Source organism: Pteropus vampyrus, unplaced genomic scaffold (assembly GCF_000151845.1).
Source record: "Pteropus vampyrus isolate Shadow unplaced genomic scaffold, Pvam_2.0 Scaffold42, whole genome shotgun sequence".
In the NCBI taxonomy this organism is placed as follows: domain Eukaryota; kingdom Metazoa; phylum Chordata; class Mammalia; order Chiroptera; family Pteropodidae; genus Pteropus; species Pteropus vampyrus.
The window spans coordinates 7,754,370-7,778,098 of record NW_011888823.1 but is presented as its reverse complement, the minus strand read 5'-3'; the positions used below and the strand labels follow the sequence as shown (position 1 = coordinate 7,778,098).

At 33.8% G+C, this 23,729-nt stretch overlaps 1 protein-coding gene across 11 annotated transcripts in view; it reads right to left on the bottom strand.

Annotated features, from left to right (window-relative positions):
- Window positions 1-23,729, bottom strand: part of IKZF2 (IKAROS family zinc finger 2) — a 151,704-nt gene that overhangs the window by 125,277 nt on the left and 2,698 nt on the right. Inside the window, exons 1-4 of one of the 11 annotated variants that reach the window (XM_011358653.2) lie at window positions 23,481-23,499; window positions 23,072-23,175; window positions 21,534-21,582; window positions 20,630-20,737 (exon numbers count right to left, since the gene is read on the bottom strand). In XM_011358653.2, coding sequence (XP_011356955.1) covers window positions 20,630-20,737; window positions 21,534-21,567 — 142 coding nt within the window. In that variant the 5' untranslated portion in view covers window positions 21,568-21,582; window positions 23,072-23,175; window positions 23,481-23,499. Of the gene's footprint in view, window positions 1-20,397; window positions 20,574-20,629; window positions 20,738-21,533; window positions 21,583-23,071; window positions 23,264-23,480; window positions 23,500-23,729 lie in introns of those variants that run through there. The other 10 variants (XM_023529789.1, XM_023529788.1, XM_011358659.2 and 7 more) reach the window with 10 other exon arrangements.

The window sequence follows — 23,729 nt, the reverse complement described above, 5'->3', positions numbered from 1 at the left end:
GGTAGCACTGTTTATGTAATAGCAAAAAAGAAACAAACAAAATGCTCATCAGTGAAGAACCAGCTCAGTAAATCGTGGTGTATCCTCGATGTATAATGCAATTATATGCATTCAAGAACAAAGTGTTGATATGAAAAAATCCCTAATTGAAAAATCAAGCCATAGGTCAGTACGTGCCGTGTAAGCCTATTTTCATTAAAAGAAAAGAAAAAATATCTATATCGATGTGGTAGTCTACATAATAGCTGAACTAGCACTATACTGAACCCACTAGTAAAAACTAAAAAAGTATTCAAGAATAAATAAGAAATTGGTTGACAGGAGAATCTGAGGACTGGGATTACCTGGGCAGTGGGGGTTTTACTCTTCATCTTATATCTTTCTCCACTGTTGTAACTTTATACTCTGTTTCTATGTCATTTTGTACTTTGAATCTTTACTTAGACTACTCTCCAGCCCCAAACCATAGCAGAGTTTTGTAACACTGGCCACATCCCCTGCGGGATGAAGCTCTCTGCCCACACCCCGTCACCCCCAGCACTATCATCGTGCCTCACACCAAAGCTCCAGTTTGGAACTTACGTAAGGGATGGTTTCAAAGCCGACATTTCCCCCTCCCTCCCACTTTTCTTCTTTCTTCACATCCTTATGTTATTTGTGCTGATTTCTGTCTCTATTTCTCTAAAACATAAGCTCTTCTGAGAGGAGGGTCAACGTGGCCATAAACTTCGCTTCCCCCACTGGCACCTAGCACAGTGCTCCGCAGGTACCAGGAATAAATAAATGTTAGAATTGTTTTTATAAGGAGAGTATAGCTTAAGATTAACGTTATATTTTAAAAGAAAGAATCTACTACTCTCCTGATCATATCTGGTAATAAATCACCTCCATATCAGAGAAAGAAAGACTGAGGTACTTTAAACGCATAAGTAATTTGCCATTAAACAACTAACTAAAAGATGAAGAAAAGGAGACAAACAGTAAAAGAAATCTAAATAATTTCTTTTTAATGTTAAGAAAATATGCAGCGTTTCATTAGGTATGCCCTATGGGGCAAGAGAACACAGGCAAAGAAAAAAAAATCTGATTGAAGAAAATAATGTTATAAATCTCTTCATTTCCAATAGTGTCAACTACAATTTTTTTATAAAAGGCATTGGTTGCAGCTCTGGGTACACATTTATAACAGTGAATAGGAACTACACATCAGAATGGAATGATTATTGATTTCTTAATGGATTACTGCTGCACAAATTTACACTCACCAAAAAACCATCAATCTTTGGGTAATAATTATAAACCTATCGCAGTACATACAGCATTCTGACTGAATTGAAACTTACTGCTATCTGCCGGGAAATGACCAATTTTCTATTTCTCCAGCTCCAACCACAATACAGAATGGTGAGCGGCTACTTACATCAAACGCTATTATAGAACACGGTTTGTAACAGCCACAGCATGCACCATCTGTAAATTGCTATTAGAGAGGTAAACAATCAGGTCCTGGTAGAATTTTTTCTTATTATTCATTAGCTATAAAAACTGTAAATAAAATGGTTATAAGGCAGTCACACTTGTCAAAGACCTGTCATTACTGGCAGGTTGTAGAGAAGGGGTCAAGGGCAAACAGTGTATTAGCTGAAGTCCCGCCCTTCTGACTTTACAGCCTAATTTTAAACCTCTCCCCAAATCTGCATCGGAAGCACCAGACTACTAAGCTACAGAGGTTAAGTCTTCTTTTAAACCCGATGTATGTTCTCAATGAATTGTTTTTATACTAAATACCAGTGGAACATCATTATAATTAAGACATTATTTTCCCCAAAGAAAATACTATTATATCAGTTCTACTTAGCAGTCTTTAATCATTGGACACTGTTGTGATCCAGTATTAATCAACTTAGTTTTTAATTCTCATATTTCCCATCTGTAGGTTTCAGAAAACGTCATTTCCTTCCACGTAGTTAACCCCATTCTGAACACTTTATTGATCTATATTATGCCCATATAGTCATAGAATAAAGACAGTTAATCTAACCCAAATAAAGGTAATTTGCAATCAATAGTATAGTGGGGTTTTTTTCCTCTTTAGATCCTAATCTATTATCAGAATTTTTGGTTAGACATATCAATTTTCTTTTCTAAAAAGCTATAATGTGCAATTTTTCCACCTAATTAACTAACTTAAAAAATATGTATTTCCAAAACAACCTAAGAACTAAAGAAATGAGATCTGATTGTTTTTATAAAGCATTCCCTTTCCTAAGTACTATGAGACCATTAAATTACCATGATAATCAGCCATAATAATTAAAATACTATTAAGTGTAATATAAAATTAAATAGAAAAGCTAAATAAAGTTACCATTATAAAATAGATTTGTAAAACACCACAATGGATTTCTGAAACAGTGAATTTTGCAGATGGCAAACTTGTTTTTTGTTTGTTTAATGGAAAAGAATATTCTAAATGTTACAACAATAGTCAGAAAAATATTCTCTAGAAAGCAAGAGATAACCTTAGACTGAGTTGATATTACTTATATTTCAAGTACTTAGGAACTATAAGAATACAAACCATATGCAAATATTTACAATCTATAAACAATAACAGTCAATTGTACCAGAAAATGAGCTAAGTGCTTTACGTTAGTTATTACATTTATTTCTTAAAACCTTATGATACATATTATTATTCATAGCTGAGGGAACTGAATGTAAAAAATCCAAGGAACAGTCCCAAGGTCACATAGTTGAAAAAAAAACAAATATCAGCAATTCTCTAAGGTTTAACATTAAAATAAAGGAGGAGAGCCAGGACTTGACCCCAGGTCTATGAAATTTGAAAGTCAGTACTCTTAACCATTTACATTGAGCCTCACCCCAAAACATGGGAACAGCTGCACCCACAGGTATGTTCCAGAGCAGACAGGTACTCAATGTTTTCTATAAGTGGAGTAAATAAATAAATAAATAAAAAGAAGAAATAAGCATATTATGTAAGGAAAAAACACCAAGCCAAGAGCCAGAAGACAAAGTTTTAAATCATTGCTCTAATACTCTCTCCCCATGTGTCCTTTGGCCTCAATATACAAATTTCTAAAATATATGCTTTAAAATGGAAATTACAGTGTAAGCCATTGTGTTTACTACACAAGTGTGTACACACACAGAATTCTACTAATGGAAGGTAAAGGACAGAAATTTAGTTGATCCTTGAGCCCAAATTTATTATCTACCATGTTTCTGGCCCCATTCTGGGCACTGGGGCTGGATCAGTGACCGAGGCAAATGTTCTTCAAGCGTGTACTGGAAGAGACAAATAAATAAATTAGATAATTTCAGATACCATTAAGTATAACAAAGAAAATAAGATAGAGTAATTTAACAGAATGCCTGACAGGGGCTTATTTACCAAGAGGGCTTAGGAAAAGCCTCTTCAAGAGGCAACAATTGAGTTGAGATAAGAAAAGGAGGTTTTCATGCAAATTTATGAACGAAGAGGGCTCCAAAAAGAGGGAACATAAAGTACAGAAACCCTCCAATGGAAAAGAATTTGCCATGTCCAAGGAGAAGAAAGATGGGAGGTATTTGGGGAGTTCAGTGGACAAGAAAGAGAATGGGCAAAGGGGAGGTCAGAGATGGAAGCAGGAGCCATACCTTTCGAAGTCTTACAGACTATAGGGAAAAAATTTTAAATTTATTCTAGTTTTAATTAAAAAGAACAACAACACTTTTGTGTTTAAAGTAATGGACTGTTACAATCTGATTTAGATTTTAGTAAGTCCAGCTCTGCCTACTGGGTGGATTATAGGGAATGGAAGAGCAAGAATGGAGGCAGGAAAACCAGGTGTCAGTTTTTACAGTATTTTAGCCTTGAGGGACTAGAAAATGATGATAGCTCAGCCTGCAGGAATGAACATGGTGAGAATTACATAAATTCCAGATGCATCTCAGAAATGGAGCCAATGGTTTCTGATGGACTGGATGTAGAGTTTGAAGAAGGAAATAGCACCAAATATAGATTTGAAAGTTAAAGCATCAGCAATATCTAAAGAAATACACTGAGAAAACGAGAGGACCAACAGATCGAGACATAAGGGTTGCTAATATATGAAGATGATTTCCTTTATCTCAACAGCCAGCAATCTAGAAAATCAAAACACATGGTAAAAAGAGACAATTGGAAATAGATTCTAATAACCAAGCCCAGTGTCTGTCATAGGCAACAAAGAAGTAAAAACACCAAATGCAAAGCATGAGAGCATCTTAAAGCAATAAACTGCTTTATTATAAAATGATAGATACAATAGGCATCAAACATGAGAGTTGTACCTATCCAGATACATGGTCCTGAATATATATTAACATCCAAAAATACCCATGAACTCTACGCTTGAAAGTAAGTAGCTAGGGAAGTATGGAAGCCCCTACAATCTTGAACAGACACCAGAGTGAGTAACAATGCAGTTTAATTGATTAAAAACACCTTGTTAGCAGCTATAAGTGTTTTACAGTAATTGAACTGAAACCACTCACACAATAAAGAAAAAAATAGCAAACAGAAAATTACAGATTAATTACCACAAAGGGTTCTTTTCAGCATAAAAATGCAGATGACCTGTCATCATTAAATTGCTATTATATAGATACAAGCACTTCTGTTAGTATTTAAGTACATTGCTTTCCTATATATACCAGTTAAATATTAAGGGCTTAATTTACAAAACTTTATGCCAAGCAAACTACATTTCACAAGCCTCCAAATAACATACGATTTTGTCGTAAAATTAAAAAAAAAAAAAAAAGAAAACCAAGGTAGAGAAGCAATAAAAAGATCACTTCTTAAGATGATCTGTTACAGTGTGAACAATGAGAAGACTTGCTATTCTCCAAGCTATTAAATGCACTGTCTTATTTCTTGCAGCTATAAGAATGACCACAAACAAATGTTTGTAAAACTAGATAATGACTACTCATCTAAAATTACTTGGACATATTTAAACAGTATTTCAAGAGATGATTCAGATAAAAACTGGGGGAAAAAACTTGTAAAGACTGTATATCTGATCCTAAGTATTATTATAACAGTTATGGACAAATGTAATTATCACAATGCTCTAAGAAAACTGAGGTCTGGTCTCACAATCTCGCATAAGCAGAACTGTGTACAGTTTCAAGGAAGAGCTATCTGATTCACAGGTTTTTAAATAACCTTTGAGATTTAGCTACTGGATAAGAGTTGACTAAACACACATTGGTATTATATTCCATTTTCATGTATGCCTACTAAATGATCAGGTTATAATTTTGGAAATCTTAGCTCATGGAGATCAGAAATCTTCATTAGATAAATTATAATAATAATTAATAATAACTTTAAAACTATGAACTTTCTCAAAAATACCTCTTATCTCATACTTCTTACCAACAAATAACCAAAATGGATCAAAGTGAATTTCAAGATGCTCTTCAATCTTTTAAAGTCTTTTGTAAAATCTCTCTATTTATTCTAGAGTGACACTGCCCTGAAAGATGTATTTTTATGAAGCCATGTGAAGTTCTAAGTACTTTAAGCTTTTAGTCCAATGTGGCATTCTGTTTGAATGAGTGTTGAGAAGATAGTCAAAGAGTCTAAGCTAGAAATAACTTTAGAGCATTTATTTTATAACTGCTTTGTGGGTAAAAAGACTAGCTGGGAGAGTTGGTCACTGGTATCCTCAGTACATAGTGCTGAAGTGATCAAATTGGTGGGATTAATCTGAGTAATAACATACTGGAATACCGAGATACGTCTCTAATTTGTCCAGTCATGTAACCAACACATCTTAACTCATAATATATTTAAAAATTAATAAGCGACCTTTTTAATTGAGAGTCTACGATGTTTAAGGCACCGTGCTAGCCAGCTTTTGTAGAAAAGAGAAACCCATACTTCTTGAATTATTTCTTCAAATGTGTTAGGCACTATGATAGAAGCTTTACTAAAGTTATTTTATTAATCTTCACAACAACCCCAAGAAACAACCAATAACCTCCCCTATTTTTACAAATGAGGAAATGAAGACTAATACGCAGCACTGCCAAGTTATAAATCCAAGTCTGGTCCACTTTAAAGTCAGGCTCTGTCTGCTACCCTCAGGCTGTAGAAACTACAGTCATCTCCCTGCCCTAAAGGAGATCCCAGTCATAGAGCCGAGATAAGATACACAGGACTCAAGGAGTAATAGTAAAGTAAGATAGGAAGTGATAAAGGCTTCCTAGTTTTTAAAGAAGCTAATCCTAGATAAAAAGGATCCTTCAGCGTTAAGGACCTATTGCACTGTCTCTATGCACTTCCCGCAAAGTAACTCTGACCCAAGAAAAGTTAAACTTCAAACGCTTAAAGCAAAATGTGTATCTTTAAATGATCTCATTGAGATTTATGAAGATTTCTGCATGTTCGAACCAAATGACCTATGCGTAGTCTGTGTATATGCAGTCTGCTATGAAATCTTTTAAAACAAATATCCACTTTTCTCCTTGATTGTTCACAGGATAAGAGGAAAAAAATGGACATTATTGGGGTCTGATACATAGTTCTCAGAATTCCAGATATGCGACAGAGATGCATTATTGATGTAGGACACACAGCACCATGAATATGGAAATTCACGAAATTTCAGAACCATACTGGGAATTCACTCACCAACATATCTAGTAAACAAGTAAACAAATCCCTGTGGAAATATCACTCCGGACCAGGTCAGGTGGGAGCACCTAGCAGTCAAGTCCTGCCACCAAACGCATCTGAATGGTGGTCCTCAAATGAAATGCGTTACTACTGCATAATTACCATTTCAATTATATCTTTCATAAACAGAGCAGGTTTATTTGTGATTCGCTTTAATTAGGTAATTTTAGTTTCATTTCTTTAGTAATTGATTTGAATACAACAGAATTAATAATTGCCTCATATCTGTACACACATTTCTTTTCAAACAAGGGCTATCTGACAGCACTCAGACAGATGAAGAGCAAAAATATCCAGTCAGTGATGTTGAGATCTTGTGTTTTATCGGCAATGCTTTGAGCTTTTTTTTAATTATTATTTCTTGTTGATTAAAAGCAGACTAAAAGCATGTCCTTCCGAGAAGACTATTTGATATAACATGTTGGTGCGAAATGTTTCTTAGTTATTTGATTCAAGTTCTTTCTCATACTCATTATCTAACAAAAAAATAATAGCTACCATTCTGGTTTACTTACCACATGTCAGTCACCATTCTGGAGACTTTACACATATTATTTCAAATGCTCACCATTCCTCTGATAAGGTAGATATTAATGTCCCTGTTTTACAAACTGAGACTTCACAAGATGAAATATCTGCCTAAGTGTCACACATTTGATACATATCAGAACTCACTTTTTTATACTATAGAGGGAGGGCAAGAGGAAAATTCATTTAATTCTGTAATTTTTTAAAAATATGTTTATTATTTTCTAGTAACAAATACAATGCTTAAGTAATGCCAGGAAGAGTAGATTCTTCTAAGACTGCTTAAATAAATAACAAGTTTAAGCTTTAATGAGCACATTGTATGTTAAATGTGAAAGCATTTCAAATAATATATTTTACAAATAAAATATGTTACTTTTAATAGGCTTAAAATGTTTGTTTTCTTAAGCAAGTTAAACATAAATCCTGACTTTGTTTTTATTATTTATGGGCTTAATATACCTTTCCTTTAACAATAATACATGTGTAAACTTCATCTCACGTCTGATAAATTTTTACTGCAGTATTATCACAAGGTTAATTTTAGAAGAGTGTTTTAGTGGGTATAAGGCACCTAAGAATTCTAAATCCCCTGACAGAGTAGGATCTCAAGAAAGTTTTCTGAAACACTCAGGGCTGATGTCTTAGATACTTCAGGAGGAAAATGGAAACACAAGAGAGCAGAGAACAAAATCTGGATGCAAAACCCCATCTGATCTGCTCAATATCAAGGTCCTTCTTCACTGCCACCTCCTAAGAGAGAAAAAGAAGGAGGAAAAGGAGGAGGAGGAGAAGAAGGAGGAGGAGGAGGAGGAGGTGGAGGAGGAGGAGGAGGCGGTGGTGGCGGCGGCAGAGGTAGAGAAACTTCTTCTGACAAGCTTATGGTCTCCCTAATTCCCCAACACCCTTTTCCACTGAAATGAAGTAAAAAGGCAGTTGAGGAACAAGACCAAAGTTTACTGCATCAGTGATAATACAGGAAGACAACCAGTTAGGATATCTCTCACACACAGTATATATTACACAGTCACTTTCACAAAAGATAAAAGCAATAGATTAGTCCAAGATGACCATCAGTAACGCCACTGTTTTCTGACAGCAAACAACCTATTCTAGGTACAACTGACTTTTTACACTGCTTCAATTTTCCAGCCTTTCTAGTCTGAAACCTTTAGGGCTCCAGTTCTTCTCAACAGTCTACCCTCATCTTTTATTCCCCGACTTTCACAGATCTGAGGAAATCTACTTTTTATTATCGAATATCAATATTTATCATTTATCTTCTACCAGAAACCATTCTTATCTTACTGCTACATTCCTCATCCTTCAGTCAGGTAGCTTCTTTAATTAACTTATAAATTCAGATTCTTCTTTATGTTTTCTGAAAGAAGACAAAAAAGGAGGGAAAGATCCTATACTTCATTTGCTCTATTTCTCCCTCCACATCTACTAATTCTGGTGGATTCTGTGGCTTGTCTCTCACTTCTGAATTCACCCTTTTTATTCTTTCTTTCCTTTGAGCTAGGTCTCTTCTATGTTCCCTTCTATATTTCCCTTCTATATTCCCTCCTATATTCTCTTCTATATTTCACACTTCCATTCTTTCCTCTCATATAATTTATTTTCACAGGTCCTACTCCCATTAGCAACATACCAGCTGTCTTGCTAAAAACAGTGTATCTTTAAAAGTTTTAATGTAAAACATTATCAGTACTCAGTGGCGTTTTATATTTATGAAAATGAAAAGGAGACTAAGGCTCTTTTAAAAAAGTAAACTTAAACAAGGTAGATGAGAGTATCTACGTATAAGTTTTAACTTATTCTACTCGGATTTCTTTTAGTATCATAATTCTACAGCGTTTCCTTACCATCACCAGAGTATACTTATATATACGTTATTTACTTTACGACTTCTCACAGTATGAATGACTATCACTCAAAATTTCAGAGTATATAACTTTATCTGGACATTCCACTGTATCATAACAATTAAGAAAATATGTTCAGACTAAATCTAAAATATTATTTAATAAGTCTGTAGACAGCATCTGTAGATGAGAATATCCCTGACCAGTATTCTTTATCAATGAGAGTAGTACATTTTGTGAGTCTATGATATCTGAAATTTCAAGGTCAGACTTATGTGATCAGAGCATCATTGGCTTTCTTACAGAATGAGTCCATACTTTATTTCTTTGAGAAGATGGTTGACCATATTACTTTTTAATTACACAAGTAAAAGATCTTTTGTAAAGGATCCAAATAATGTAGAACTATTTAGAATAAATGATTAAATACCCTGTTTATCCTCCCATACCCCAAAGTGAAATCTATCAATCATTTGAGTTTCCTTCTTGCTCCTTCTTCTTTGCATTTACTTACATGTGCACACATGCGCATGCTCGCGCACACACACTTTAAAAAACAAAAATGGCAATTTATATATACAAGCTGTTTGAAAGCAACTTCTTATTAACCATAACTTCTCTGATTTGCTGAAAAAATAACCTCTACAAATTTGTTATCAGACTTTGGACTCAAACTCTGGGACCAACTAAAACTCTCAAATTCATCAAAAATTTTTTTATGTAAACAGCCTTACTTAATAACAATTTATGTATAATAATTTATTCTTAAATTGTGTTTTGTTGGGGGGTGGGGGGTGTGTTCCTTTTTTGTTTGTTTTTGTTTCCAAAAAAACTGAATCCAAAAACTATCATTAGGTCATTAATTTGTCATAGTTTAGACAGATGGCAATGTGTAATTCATATTTTGAGAGTTTAAAAACAGCAGACTCACAGAAAATATCTCATATTTCTTTTTCTAGTTCTATTATATCCAAAACAAATCTATCACTGCTTTCGAATATTTTGTAAACATTCAATAATAGAATTCATTTTATATTTCAAAATATTAGAACCAGTGTTTTTAAGATTGTAATTTAAAGCAGTATCTAAAAATGATTATGTACTACTTACCTATTTTTAATACCTAAAAATTCTTAAACGGTCAAATTTCCAAGTGATATGTGGATTATCTACGTAACCATTTCCAATAGAAATAAATTGACCTGTTTCCATTAGTAATTAAACATATATCCTCTGCCCTAAAAGGTATAGAAATTCTACTTTTCAGTCAAAAAGGTAACAATGGATCGAAAATAAGGCAATCTGTGTCAGATGATCTACGTAGTAAAGATGCTGGCATGTCTTATTCAAAGACTTGTAAGATATGTCTGATGAAATATATATCCATGTGTAAATGTTACTTGTTAAAATGTTTGTTTTAAACAACAAAATATGGATCATCACGAAAATTACCATAACAGAAAATGTTTTATATAATGTAGAAAAAACTATGCCTTTTCAGGACCAAACCAGAAATTCTTAAAGTTAATTCAATGGAAACAGAGCAATGTAGTGTCCTAGCACTTCAAAATATGACTGAGCCCTGCATACTGATGTCTTAGTAAAAAGCAGGTAGAGTTGACATCGTCAGGTGTAAGGAGAGCTACAGCTTCCATGATAATAAGAGGGCAATGACAAAAATGTCAAAGGTGTAGACATCCAGAATGTTAATTTATTAGAACGTGACTTTACACTGATTAATTATGTGCTCCTCAAAATATCTGCAGTGCATAAGAAAAGTTAATTGAAGCATTCCATTTTGTACATGCTACTAAAAGCAGTTTTAAATAAGTGATAGAGAACTAATTTTAAAATTATAAGCATGTGGAAGTCAATCTGTAAACTCTAAATGGGCTATATAAAGATATTAGTAATAAAGATGATGATGATGACGACCATAAAATATTCACAGAAACATTTACATTAACCTCGAGTCGACTAAACAAAATTGTACAGAATCAGAAAACTTAAGAGCTATTTAGAATCTTAGAGATCATCTTTTGAGGGGCTAATCTAAAGATTACAAAATTCTTTTTAGAGTGAGACATGGTTAAAATAAATGCATACTCAAACAGAAAAAAAAAATCACAAGAAGGATTTCAGAGTTATTTCAACATCTAAGAAATTAAGTTTCCAAACTTCCTCAAATAGATCAGAAGCACATTATTTAAGTACACATATGGAATATGCTAATCTTAAGTAGTTCTTTAATTCAACAAATAGTGACTGGGCTCCCACAATGCCCCAGTATGACACTCTATACTGAGGATGAAAAGATGAGGCATGGTCATTTCCCCCAAAGATTCACATCTAGAAAATCTCCAATTAATTTCTTTGTAATCAATGTATTCCCAAAATAAAGCTGTATGCTTTGAAAAATATTCTTAAATTAACACTCAGTAATTAAGATAGCCTTCCCTATTACCTAAATTAAACTAGCATAATTTTCTATAAAATCTCTTTGACATAGTAAGATAGCTTCAATGATTTCATGAAACTGCTGTGATGTTTGCTCCTCCTGACCTATAAACTGAAGCTCTTCTAAATCCCCAGCTAACTTAAGGTGTCTTTCTCAGGTGGCAGTGCTATTTTCCATCTTCATTTATAATAGATATTAACACCTCTTAAACTACACCTCCAATCAACATTTCTGGGAATGGAAGTCTGAATTTATAATAATAGTTGGGTTATCCTTTATAGGCATTAAAAGATTGCTTTCATAGAGTTAAGCTATAAAATCAACATTTAGCAAATCTAAAGCAGAAATGTAAAATTACACTAAAGAAAATGAACGCATCTTAGGATGGCAAGAATTGGTTGTAACCTGATTATATAAAGTAATATAAGTTAAACACTAAACCTGGGGAATTTAGCCAAGAAAGTCAAGGAAAAAAAAATGACTCTCAGAAGTATGTTGGCTGAATCTATACCTAGGGAATCTAAATCCATGTCCATTTAGGAGAGAATGAACTGGAGAAAAGACTTCAACCATAACGATCCAAATGGCAATGTATCTCTATTGTGATGCCGATCATATTAGACTCTCTTAATCTGATGCCATTAAATATTTGAATTATAGAACTACTCCCTTTGTTCTGATTTCTTCCTAACAAAATGATCTTCTCTGATGACCCGTACAGGTCAATTCACAAGAACAAAATGATCTGGTCAAATCAAATGATCCAGAGCCTATGTTCATTGTTTGGGGTTTTTTGTATGGTTTTTTTGTTGTTGTTTTTAACCAAAAACTGACATTCTGATTCTAAATATCAATTTTGTAAACTTGTTTAATGTGAGTCAACTCTGAGATATGAATCCGCTCTCAATGTGCTGTCAAGCAAGTTTTGGAACTTGCAAGGCTGAGACCCAAATCTGGCATTATAAAAAATTTCTTGGGGAAATGTTATCCTGTGGGAATCTATCTTAAAAGCTGGTTGTATTTTTTGTCTGTTTCATTGGGCATTTTCAAATTTATACACTTTTGAAGAACTCTTGACAGTAAAAGGTAAGAAGCAATTCATTCATCTATAATGGATATAAATCATGGTGAGCACATCACACTTATTTGCTTCTAAACTCAATAAGATTATAATATCTCATATAAAATATAAATTCATTTGCACCCTGAAAGATAATGTCCTTCTCTACAAAAAAAAAAAAAAAAACACGAACATATTTCTTGTGCCCCAGCATCAGCAGTGCATCACACAAAGTAAGTGCTTAATAAATGTTGGCTGGATCAATGTTTGAAAGATGAAAAATATCTCTCTAGAGAGTTCTGAATCTCCACATACAGGAAATCTCAGATGAAGTATTTCCATCATTAACATTCATTTGGAATTCCACAGTGTCTTGGGTAATCAGAGCTTACATTCTTAAGATGAAGTTCCATAATAGATATTTTGAGGCAATAAATATGTTAATTAAGATGTTATCTATACTACACTTTTCCCTCTAGGTAATTTTACCCCAGGGGGCACAATACCATAAACTTTTAAAACTATTAAGTATATACCAAATCATTTTCAAATAATATATATCTTATGCATTATGTATATGTATATTTACCTCAAAGCTTTCAAAAAAGCTCTGGATAAAAGTAATAAATTCCTTAACTATTAATGTGCTAGAACTGGCTGGTATTGAGTTAACAAATCTTTCCTTATATATTTTAAATTATATGTTTATATGTAAAGAAACAGGTTATAAAGACAAATCATTACAGTAGAGGCATTGGAGTATTTGGCATACATTAGCCTTAGGATTTTTTAAAATGTATAACCATAAAGGTTATGATATTAAATATACAACAAAATTTTAAAGACAAGGGCCGGCATATTTTGTTTAAAAATCAGTGAGTCAATCACATCAACTAATCTAATTTCTGAGACTAGCATAAAAGGACTCCACTAAGCAAAGAGAGTTCATTAAAACCTGTGCTCATACATTTCAATAGAGAATTCTGATTTAATGGGGCAACTGGGGAAGTAAGGTCACTGATCAAATGCTGAGAATTACTTAGGAAAGAATTTTTAAGAAATATTAAACTACTGTTAAAGTAATACAGGATAGAAAGAAACCAAACCACAAGCTACCTATTCAATTTCTCTAATTAGAAAAATTCACACTTGAGTCTAATCTATCTACCTGCCGGATTGCTATCCTCTCCCAAATTCCATAGGTGCTTCAAACTCTCTGTATCCTGAATTAAACTAAATGGAAATATTTGCCTAGAAACTTGCTCCAGTATTTCTCTTACACAAGATATTCCATCATCTTACCTTGATTAATTCCAGAATTAATTCTCATCTCAGGTCTCAAATTCCTATCCTAGACTCCAACTTTACACTCTAGAAATACCAATCTGCTTGTATTCCCCAAAACATGTTATTTCTCAGCTCCCATTGTGGGTGTGCTTACTGAAAAAGCCTTCTACTTCTCTCCTAAATCCTATTCATTTAATAAGTCTCACCTCAAACAGTCTCTCCCTCGAGATAGTCTTCAGAACTAGCACTCCCCTCGCTCCCCATAATAATCAGAATGCTGAGCTTACCACAGCATAATGCCCTGTTTAGATGTCTGTCTTTCAAACTAGAGTGTAAGCTCCTGGAGGACAAACAGGGTATATTATTTATCTTTGCATTTACCTTACAGTGCCAGACACATAAAAAGTAGCCTATAAATACTTGTTGAATTAATCAACCAGAACAATACGACATGTCAAATGCCTATAAGTGATAGGCATTATATTAATAAGCTTACTTCAAGTTTCAAACGCTTAAACTATTACTCTCAATATGCACAATTAGCAACCATCAGTCCTACAACTTGATGAATGTCATCAAATGAGAATGAATGGTATTACCAAAAGCATCAATAAAGTGAAATTTTCGATGCAGACTTTCTAAAAAAGAACTGACTCTAGATATGAATAGGTTACTCTGTTAAGAGGACTTTATCTTTTTCCATTCTTAACAACCTATGTCTTTGGAGCACTGAGGGTAAGTAATGATTTTTCTTTACATATAACCAAAAATATAAAACTCAGAAACCCAATAAAAAATTTTTCTAATATAAAGACAAACTACTTTTTTCTTAACTGAAATTTGCATAGATGCTTTAAATAATAAAAGGTCTTTTTCTTCGATTCTTACCATAAATTATTAGAAATGCCTGCCTCTATTCCATGGACATATGTAGTAAAAACGAAAGAGTCAAAGACCTGAATTTCAAACCAATCTGGATTTGAAAACAAACTCTTTTTCTTATGAGTCATAGGTCGATGAAAAACTAACTTGACTACTCTGATAGCAGCAGTGATTATTATTATTTATTGAATGTACCAGAAACTCTTCTAAGCATTTTGCATATATTGCTTCAATTTAAACCTCACAGCAGTCCACTGAGGCAGATATTGCTTATCCCTACTCTACAGATAAGGAAACTGAAGCTCAGAGATGTGAAGTGGCATGCCTAAGGTCACACGGCAAGTCAGTGGCAAAGTAGGACTTCTAACACAGGCCTATATAACTCCAAAGCTTGTGTTTTTAACCATTTACAACCTATAGTTTCTGAGCCTCAGTTTTCTGTGCTACAAAATGGAGTAACTACTTACCTCGCAGAGCTGTTAAGGAAACTAAGTGAAATAATAAGATGCATATAGCATAGTGGTGGGCATCCCATCTACACTCAACAAATTATGCCCTCTCCTTTCATTCCAGTGTGATTAAACATTTATGATATGGGAAATAGTTCCTAAATACTCCTTATCTATTTCAAAGCAGAGATATTCTGAGTATTAATTAATTCACAAAAGAAAAGTACTACTGATCAATAAAAATATTTTATATAAACAGAAAGGAAAAAGGCAAAGAAAACAACATGTCCTACTCATTTTAGGACTGTGACCCTCCCTGCTACTGATCATTCAGAACATTGTAAGATCAGAATATATCACTACTCAAAGATAGGAGAGAAGAGCATGAGACGCAGAGACCTCAGTTCATCACAGCTTCAAGGAAGGCTCTCAATAGAACCTAATTAATCATTTACATTTAAAAAAAAAATCTGGGGAAGACAGATTTGGACAAAGACAGAGGCACAAGGATAACGCTTCTACAGTAAGTTGTTTTATTTCTCGAACACAGACTTTTATTCTAACTTTGAAGCAGTCTGAAAATGGAGAGAAGGCAAAAATGAGGTACAAAGAAAACATACAGCACAGTATTTTTGTAATTAATTCCCTACACATACATACTTCTATTTTTATAATTCTTTTTTTATTAAGTTTACTGGGGTGACATTGGTTATAAAATTACATAGGTTTTGACTGTACAGATCTATAACACATCACCTGTATATTGCATCGTGTGTTCACCACCTGAAATTGAATCTCCTTCCAACACCATATATTTAACCCCTTTTCTCCTTATCTACCTCCTTCTCCCCCCACCCCCTTTCCCTTTGGTAACCACTAAACTGTTGCCTGTGCCTATTAAATTTTTGGTTGTTTGTCTTGTTCATTTGTTTCTTTCAGTTTTATATACCACATATGAGTGAAATCATGTTTCTCAACTTTTTCTGTTTGACTTATTTCGCTTAGCAAGACTATCTCGAGATCCACCCATGTTGTCACAAATGTCACATCTTGTCTTATGGCTGAGTAATATTCCACTGTACATACTTCTTTTAGTTTTTTTTTTTTTTTCCTTTTGGTACATAGCCATGACAATGATAGATATAAAGTAATCAAATCAAATTCTAAAATTTCCTAACAAGTAAAAACTAAATATAAGGTATGTTGGGTGTATACACAAGCCTCAGTACCACAATTCAAAACAGAGTGAGTTTTTACATCAAGCCCATCTGGTGTTATATTAGGGTGTAGCCTATTGAAATCCAACCAAGGGTGACTGCCAAACTAAGCTATATGAAAGCTAGTGAGTTCCATAATCCAAGCTATATTTTTAAAAGCACACTCAAGTATATGCTTAACAAGATTATCTGATATTATTCCATCCTCATAAGAACCCTCTTCTACTTCTGTAACACAGTTTTTGTCATCAAAACATGGGTCAGTATTGGACATGGTGGGCACGCTGAGATAATGACATTACAGAGAAATATCAGTTAAGTAATCTAACTAACCTACAAGGTAATATCACAGTTTTATGTCTCAATCCTGACAACTTCTTCCTTCTGCTAAGAGGCCAAGTGATTTCTTTAAGCTTCCATTTCCACATATGAAAAATGGAAATCATAATATACTTCTGCTTCACTAGGTTCTAAAAATGGCAACTAAGAAAAAAAATAAATAAGTGCAAAGCACTCTAAAAAGAATAAGCTAGATTCTCTGACCTGATTATTGGTCAGAGTCTTGTAAAACTAGAATTACTACTTCTTCCAATTCCATACATGCCACCCAGCCATCAAACTGACTGATAAATAGTATTGACTTCGAACTTGATCCGCGTGAAGGTTTTAAAGTAATAGAAACGAAGTTTGTATTTTGTATTTCATACCATTAAACTATTTCCAAATAAAATTTACTCATTGGTATTATAAAAGTAGATGATAAGAAAAATAAGATTAATTATAATTTTCGAACCTTAAAATGTATTCAAAATAGTCAGCAGCAGGCACAGACCAGTTTGAAACTGATCCTGAAGCAACTCTGCAAGAACTGGAAATGAGCTAACCCAGAAAGAGAAGGAATCACAAAGTAAGTTTCATCTGATGGGCCGAAATACAATATGGATTATTTTTATATTGTTCTGTCTGAGTTGTCTGTCTCAGATTCTTAACTTCCAGATTCTATTTTTAGAATCACTTAACACTGTGTATTTCCAGTAGCCATCAAGGCATATACTGTCATCCCTGACACTGAAGATTGTCAGCAGACTCAATATGTACACTAATGATCTCAGGCAACAATGCTCATCTTCTTATCAAAGACATCCTTATTCCAGAAGAAAAAGTTTGAAGTTTTCTAAGAAAATTCATTTTAAAACATAGGAAGTAGTCATTATAAAATGTTAAGATCACTAATATCCTTTACTTCTTTTTAAGATTATCTTATATCTGAATTTTAAAACCAAAAACTGTCAGGCATTATAACATTTTTAGTTCTCTCCCAAGTCACTGATTCTCTCTTCTAGCACTGTCAAATAATGATAGCTGCTGTCATTATTTTTATACAATAGCTGGCAGCAACTTGTACAGATACCTTTCATATTAGTATAGTCATCAAATAACCTAAATAAATGGCTAGGACCTTATAGTAAAACTGACCACTTTGCTAAAGCCACAATAAATGAGTTATCACATCTTGTCAATACTTTATGGCCCGAATATTCATTATTTTATAAAAATCAAAGGTTTTAATTATTTTATTTTCTAAGCTGTTTTAAAATAACTTTCTCCCTCTTATACATATACTCCTTTCCTCTCCTGGCTGCTACTGGAGGCTAACATAAAAATTTTCACATTTACCTTAGGCTTTAATACTTTCAATCAAAATTGCAATTCTGTTTATAGAAGCAACAGCCCTTCAGGAAGTATATTTGAAGATGTAAAAAAAAATACAGAAAATAAATTAAGCTCTTTTCATTTAATAAAGTCAACAAAGCATGTAAGGGTTTTACAAAAACCAGTGATCTTGGATACAAGTGATTTGACAGGTCACAAGCACAAAAAAACTTATTTCAAGTCAGAAAAACATCTGACAGACCGACTCTAAGTCTCTTGTTCAAATTAATAGACAAGAGTCCCTCTCTACCACTATTTGCTTTGGCAATCTAAAATGCTGATATTCTCCTAGATCTAACAGAGAGGAAAAATGGGTATCTTCTCCATCTAACACCTAAGTGGGTAACCTAGATACTGTAAATAGAGGCTACATAAAGGATGCAACAGACAGCTCTGAAGTGAGAGCCAAAATATTTAACCTGCAACTCTTTGGAAAAGAACGCAAAAACATGTGCAGCTTAGCCAAAAACCATGCTAACATGAAATTGCCACAGGCTAGTAAGTTTAAAAAACAAAAACAAAACCTTTCTACCAAACATAATTTTACTGTCGTTGGGTGTGAAAAGCTCAAATGTCAAAAGCACAGCTCTTATTTGCTCAAATGACCATGCCTACACTCTGCACTACTTATTTTAAAATAAATGGGTGAACTGCTTTTTTGAACCTACTACTTGTAAAACCAGAATCAAATTCACAAATAAAGGAGCCAATTAACCAATTAAAAAGCATTTTCCTGCTGACAAACTAGTGGAGGCTAGGGGATGACAGTCAAAATCTATGATTAACATTATTATCTACCCCCTATATTCAATGTTTCTAAAGCCAATAGCTAAATATTTGGCTAACAAAAATTGCATATTAATCTATCTTTACTCTTTAGGAAGTTATACAAAAAATATCTGAGAAATAAAAATCTATTCTGCCAAGGAATTAGTAACATTAATGGCAAAATGTAAAAACTGTACTGCCTACATTAAAGTAGTAGCATAACTTTTATCGAATCAAGCCTACTAGCAAAAAAATAAATTAATGCTACAAGATCCACTATGAGAGATCAGCACTATAATTTAATATGTATTCACTCGCTATTTTTCTTTCTATGTGATAAAGGAATTTTGATGACTGCTTTTAGAACAAAAGCTTCCTAGGAAGTGTTTCATATTAATAAAAAGAAAACTATTAAATAAGTAAATTCACATCGTTCAATCAAAATTTCAAGTCAATAGCTAGAATCACTTAAAGTTAATGAATTGCAAAATGTATTCAATAGTACTCTATGTTTGCTTATAATTCAGAAGTTTTTACTACTTACAAAGCTAGTAGCTTTATAATAACCTTAAGTTTTGAGGACCGTAAGAGGAAAGTGGAAAGAAAAATTTGTTTTCTCTGGTAATCAGAATTAACTTAAGAATACGCTCATAATCCAGTAGATGATTTGGTTTTCTTTAGTTATTAAATCTTTGTTTAAAAAAAGGAAAGAAAATGCCTTGCCTTCACATGTCACTCAAATAGAACACTTTTAAATTAAATTAAAACAAGTTACATATAAGTCAGAAGTCCTTTCTACATAAGAATATAACACATACCAAAAGTATAGGAGAAACACAAAATTTCAAACTGTTTGAGTGGGAATAATACAGAATTTACACTTGATAACTAAACTGATAAAATAGAAGGAAAAACAAACCATATTCTTAAAGTATTTTGTCTTCTGTCACTGACGGCATGTTGGCATGTAAATTGCTCTTTTACTACAGAAAAACAATGTTTACTCCATCAATGAAAGACTCTTCGTTAAAAATAGTAGCCAAAACTGTCTATTCCTGTAAGCTCAAAACATCCTTCCAAATTTTCTGTTTTTCTCTATTCTAAAACAAAACTTTCACTTTGTTAGAGAAATAGATGTAAATGAGTTTTACAAATTTTTCAATTACACTTCACTTCCAATGCTTTAGAGAAAAACTTTCACATAAAAAAAAAAAAAAAAAAAAGCAAGTAACACTGTAACACTGCAATTCTACCACTAATGGATTAACTTTGTACCAAGGCAATATTAAATTATTTCTTTTTTTTTTTTTTACTGTGAAGAGTCCTTTGGAAGTGACCTGTTTCCATCTTTTTTTTTTACCCAACAACAACAAATCTAGTCATAAACCTGGCAAGTCAAAACAATAACCAGCAAAGCCTAACATTTCTTACCTGATACAGGTAAGCACCAGCTCCCAAATGCCACCTTGGGATAGTTCAGACTAGTAAGCAAGCTCATGTTTTATGATACTAGAATGAACAGGAATAAATCTCTGTTGTTCTTTCTTTAGCAAAATCTATAGCAGCAGCTACACCACACTGCGAGAGGACCCCACAGACCTAACAAATTCACGTCTGTCACTAGAGAAATAGAAAAAAAAAAAATCATAAAATGAAGACTTACTGCTTGTCATGTGACTTGGTGAGGCATGCTGTCCATTGGGTGTGCTTGAGGTGAGGTCAATTGCCATACTGGAGTGCTCCCTTTCAGGTGAAAGCTCATTGTCACCTGCTTTCACAAAATAAAATCTTTTGGTTTCTGTTCATCGTCATATAAAATCTAATTAGCAACTTTGTTTCATACATGCAGTGGCATGAATAGCCTTGAAATTTTAATGTAATACATTTTTTCCCTTAAAAGAAACTATAAGGAAATATCATTTAGAAATATATAGTAAATGAACGAAATGATGAAAAACCACAACTAGCCCACAATAAAAAAAAATTAGAAAACTTCATCATCACAGTAATCTTAACTGTAAAATAAGAAAAATTGAAATAGTTGACTTTTAAAGTATCCTTTAGTTGAAAAAAAATGTTTCTTTTAACTTCTAATTTAATCATTAAGCATACGGTATTTATAATAAGCATTTTCCAAAATACTAGCTATCAGAGTTGGATGTTTGAAAGAATTGGCTAAAAACATGTCAACTGAAGGAAGCTAATCCTCTTTCACATTATGTGTCTGAAAAATTAGGTTACAGAGTAGTAAATATTTAGTATATACTAGTAGATATATATGTAGCCTGATCTATTCTAAACTTAGTTAATCAAATACGAAAGTATGGATCTGCTAAGCTACTACTGATTTACATGTTATCTTTAATATAGTTAAGTATATTTCTACATTTCCTTCTTATTTCACTTGTGTGCTGTTATTTTCTCTAATGTAATGGTAAAGCTGTGAACAAGGAGAAAATAAGAGTATTGAACTCATCATAAAAACTTATAATGGAGAAGTTAAAATATAGGTAATACAAAAGCATAATTTTATTACCAATAAAAAATTAATGAAAATGAATACTTACATGTTATATAGCCATCAATAGCCTCTGTTTCCATAGTCAAAGTGCAGTGCTGCAATACAAAAGATTATACTCTTAACACAATGATTCCTTTCAGTTCTGCCATTAAAATGCTTAACTTATTTGAAGCTCCAAGCAGTTAGCCCATGTTGCTGCTGCTGCAACCTGTGCCCAAGAAACATACTACAATGTACTGTATGTGCTCATTTGCAAGTCACTGAACTCTTTCTGCAAATGATCTGATTCCTGCTGGAGATAGGAAAGATAAGTGTGCTGTGAGATGGGCTGTAGCAAGAAAGGAATGACTCCCTTAACCAGAATTGACTTGGTTGAAAGAAAAAAAATAAATAAATAGGGGGTTACATCTGAAACGTGCCAGCTTTAACTGGGATTTAAGTATTTTACCATTCACTACTTCCCACAATCACACTGCAGTTTGCGGACTTCCCTAGTATACAGATAGCTCTATTCACAATTGTTGCAAGTTGGTTCATCATGTTCTAATAGGGAGGGGGGAGGGAAAACAAACATAAAACAAAACAAAAAAACTTAGTGCCCAAGTGTGTCTCTAAGATTTCTGCAGCAGTTACCCAACTCTCGGACTTGTATTGACATTTTAGCCTACCCCAAGTTCTGTGTAAGCACCTGTTCAATGTAACCTTAATTTCCTGCCAGACCATGGTTGGATATAAATGCCAAGCTTACTTAATACATTCTGATTTTTAAAAATTTCATAAACTTTTGCTGTTGGGAAGGGAATCACTTTTTTAAAGTTTGGGGAATTATTCTCATGCACCAATGACGCAAAACAAGAACTTAATTCTCAGAAACAAAAGTAAGTTGTATGAGATGACACCCCCTAGCTTTGATTTTACATAATGAAAAGATCGATAAGCTAACTGTATTCTTTGAAGGAAAAAGTTTAAAGAATTGACATGTCCTGAGGAGATTTTTACTTTTTTTTTTTTTTTCTTTGGCCCTGGTCCTTTCTGCCTTTAGTTTCAAAACTCTCACTGCACCAGCAGCTAAATTATTCACAATGAGCCATTTCTGTATTGATCGCCAAGTATATTTAGCCCTGGCTCCTGGAATTTCTCCATTACTTACTGGAAAACAGGCAGCTTCACTTCTTGTCTCCAAAACCACTTCCCTTCTCCCTCCCCTCCCCTTCTTCACCACCACCCTCCCTACCCCCCAAAAAACTTTTCTTTCTTTATGGAATAATCAGATCAAATTCCCAACTCAGCCACTACATAGCACTTAAATTTCAACCTGCTGTACTGTTATCAAATTCTTTTAAATTATGATTACATAAGGCTTTAAAGAAAGGCATCTGTAAAGTTTAAAAGGGGTGCAGTTCTTCGGATATTTTACAAATGAGTTTATCTCTTTAAAAATGTACACATTTAACACACACATATTAAAAAAGAAACGTCAGGGAGAAGCGAAAGAAGTCTGCCCCATCAATGAAATGGTTATTAACCCTCGGGAGAAAGAAAGAAGGAAAAAGAAAAGGAGAAAGAGAAACGAAATGTACATACAAAAGAAATTGTCCTTTGATTAAAAAAGATTCATCACCATTTCCAGCTCTGTCGGGAGATCTCAGCTTCTTCTAACCCCTCAAAGAGGAGGTGACAATGTCGGGCTGAAGATAAACGGAGAGAGAAAGAAAGAAGTTTTTTGTGTTTCCCCCTTCGCTTTCCCTCCCTTGTCCCCTCCAAGCCAAGCCCCCTGCAGAGTTCAAGGCGAGGAGGAAGGAAAAGCACTTTACAGGTGGGTCATTCCGAGCCCAAATCCAGCAAACAGATCGGCTGATAAACAAAACCAAGAAATGAGAGAGAAGGAACACCCCCCTTCTCCTCCTCCTCTCCACCTCCTCCTTTCACCCCTCCCCCTCGTCCCTTTGGGATGGTCTAGTAGGAAAAGTCACTCAGGAATGGCACCACGTACTTTCAGGAAAGAGGAAAAAGAGAGAGACAGAGGTCAGTCAGTGCTACAGCAATGCGATTAACAAGAAGAGAAAAAACTTGATCCACCGGTTCTTTAAGAATCGACCAAAAGCTAAGACAAGAAAACTGAAAGAAAAGGGGGGGGGGAATTAGAGGGGAGGGACAGTCAGGCAGAACCCAGCAAGGAACCTAGGCCAACTTCACAGGACTGTTTTTCGCCCTTGGCTAAATGAGTAAATAAATAAATAAA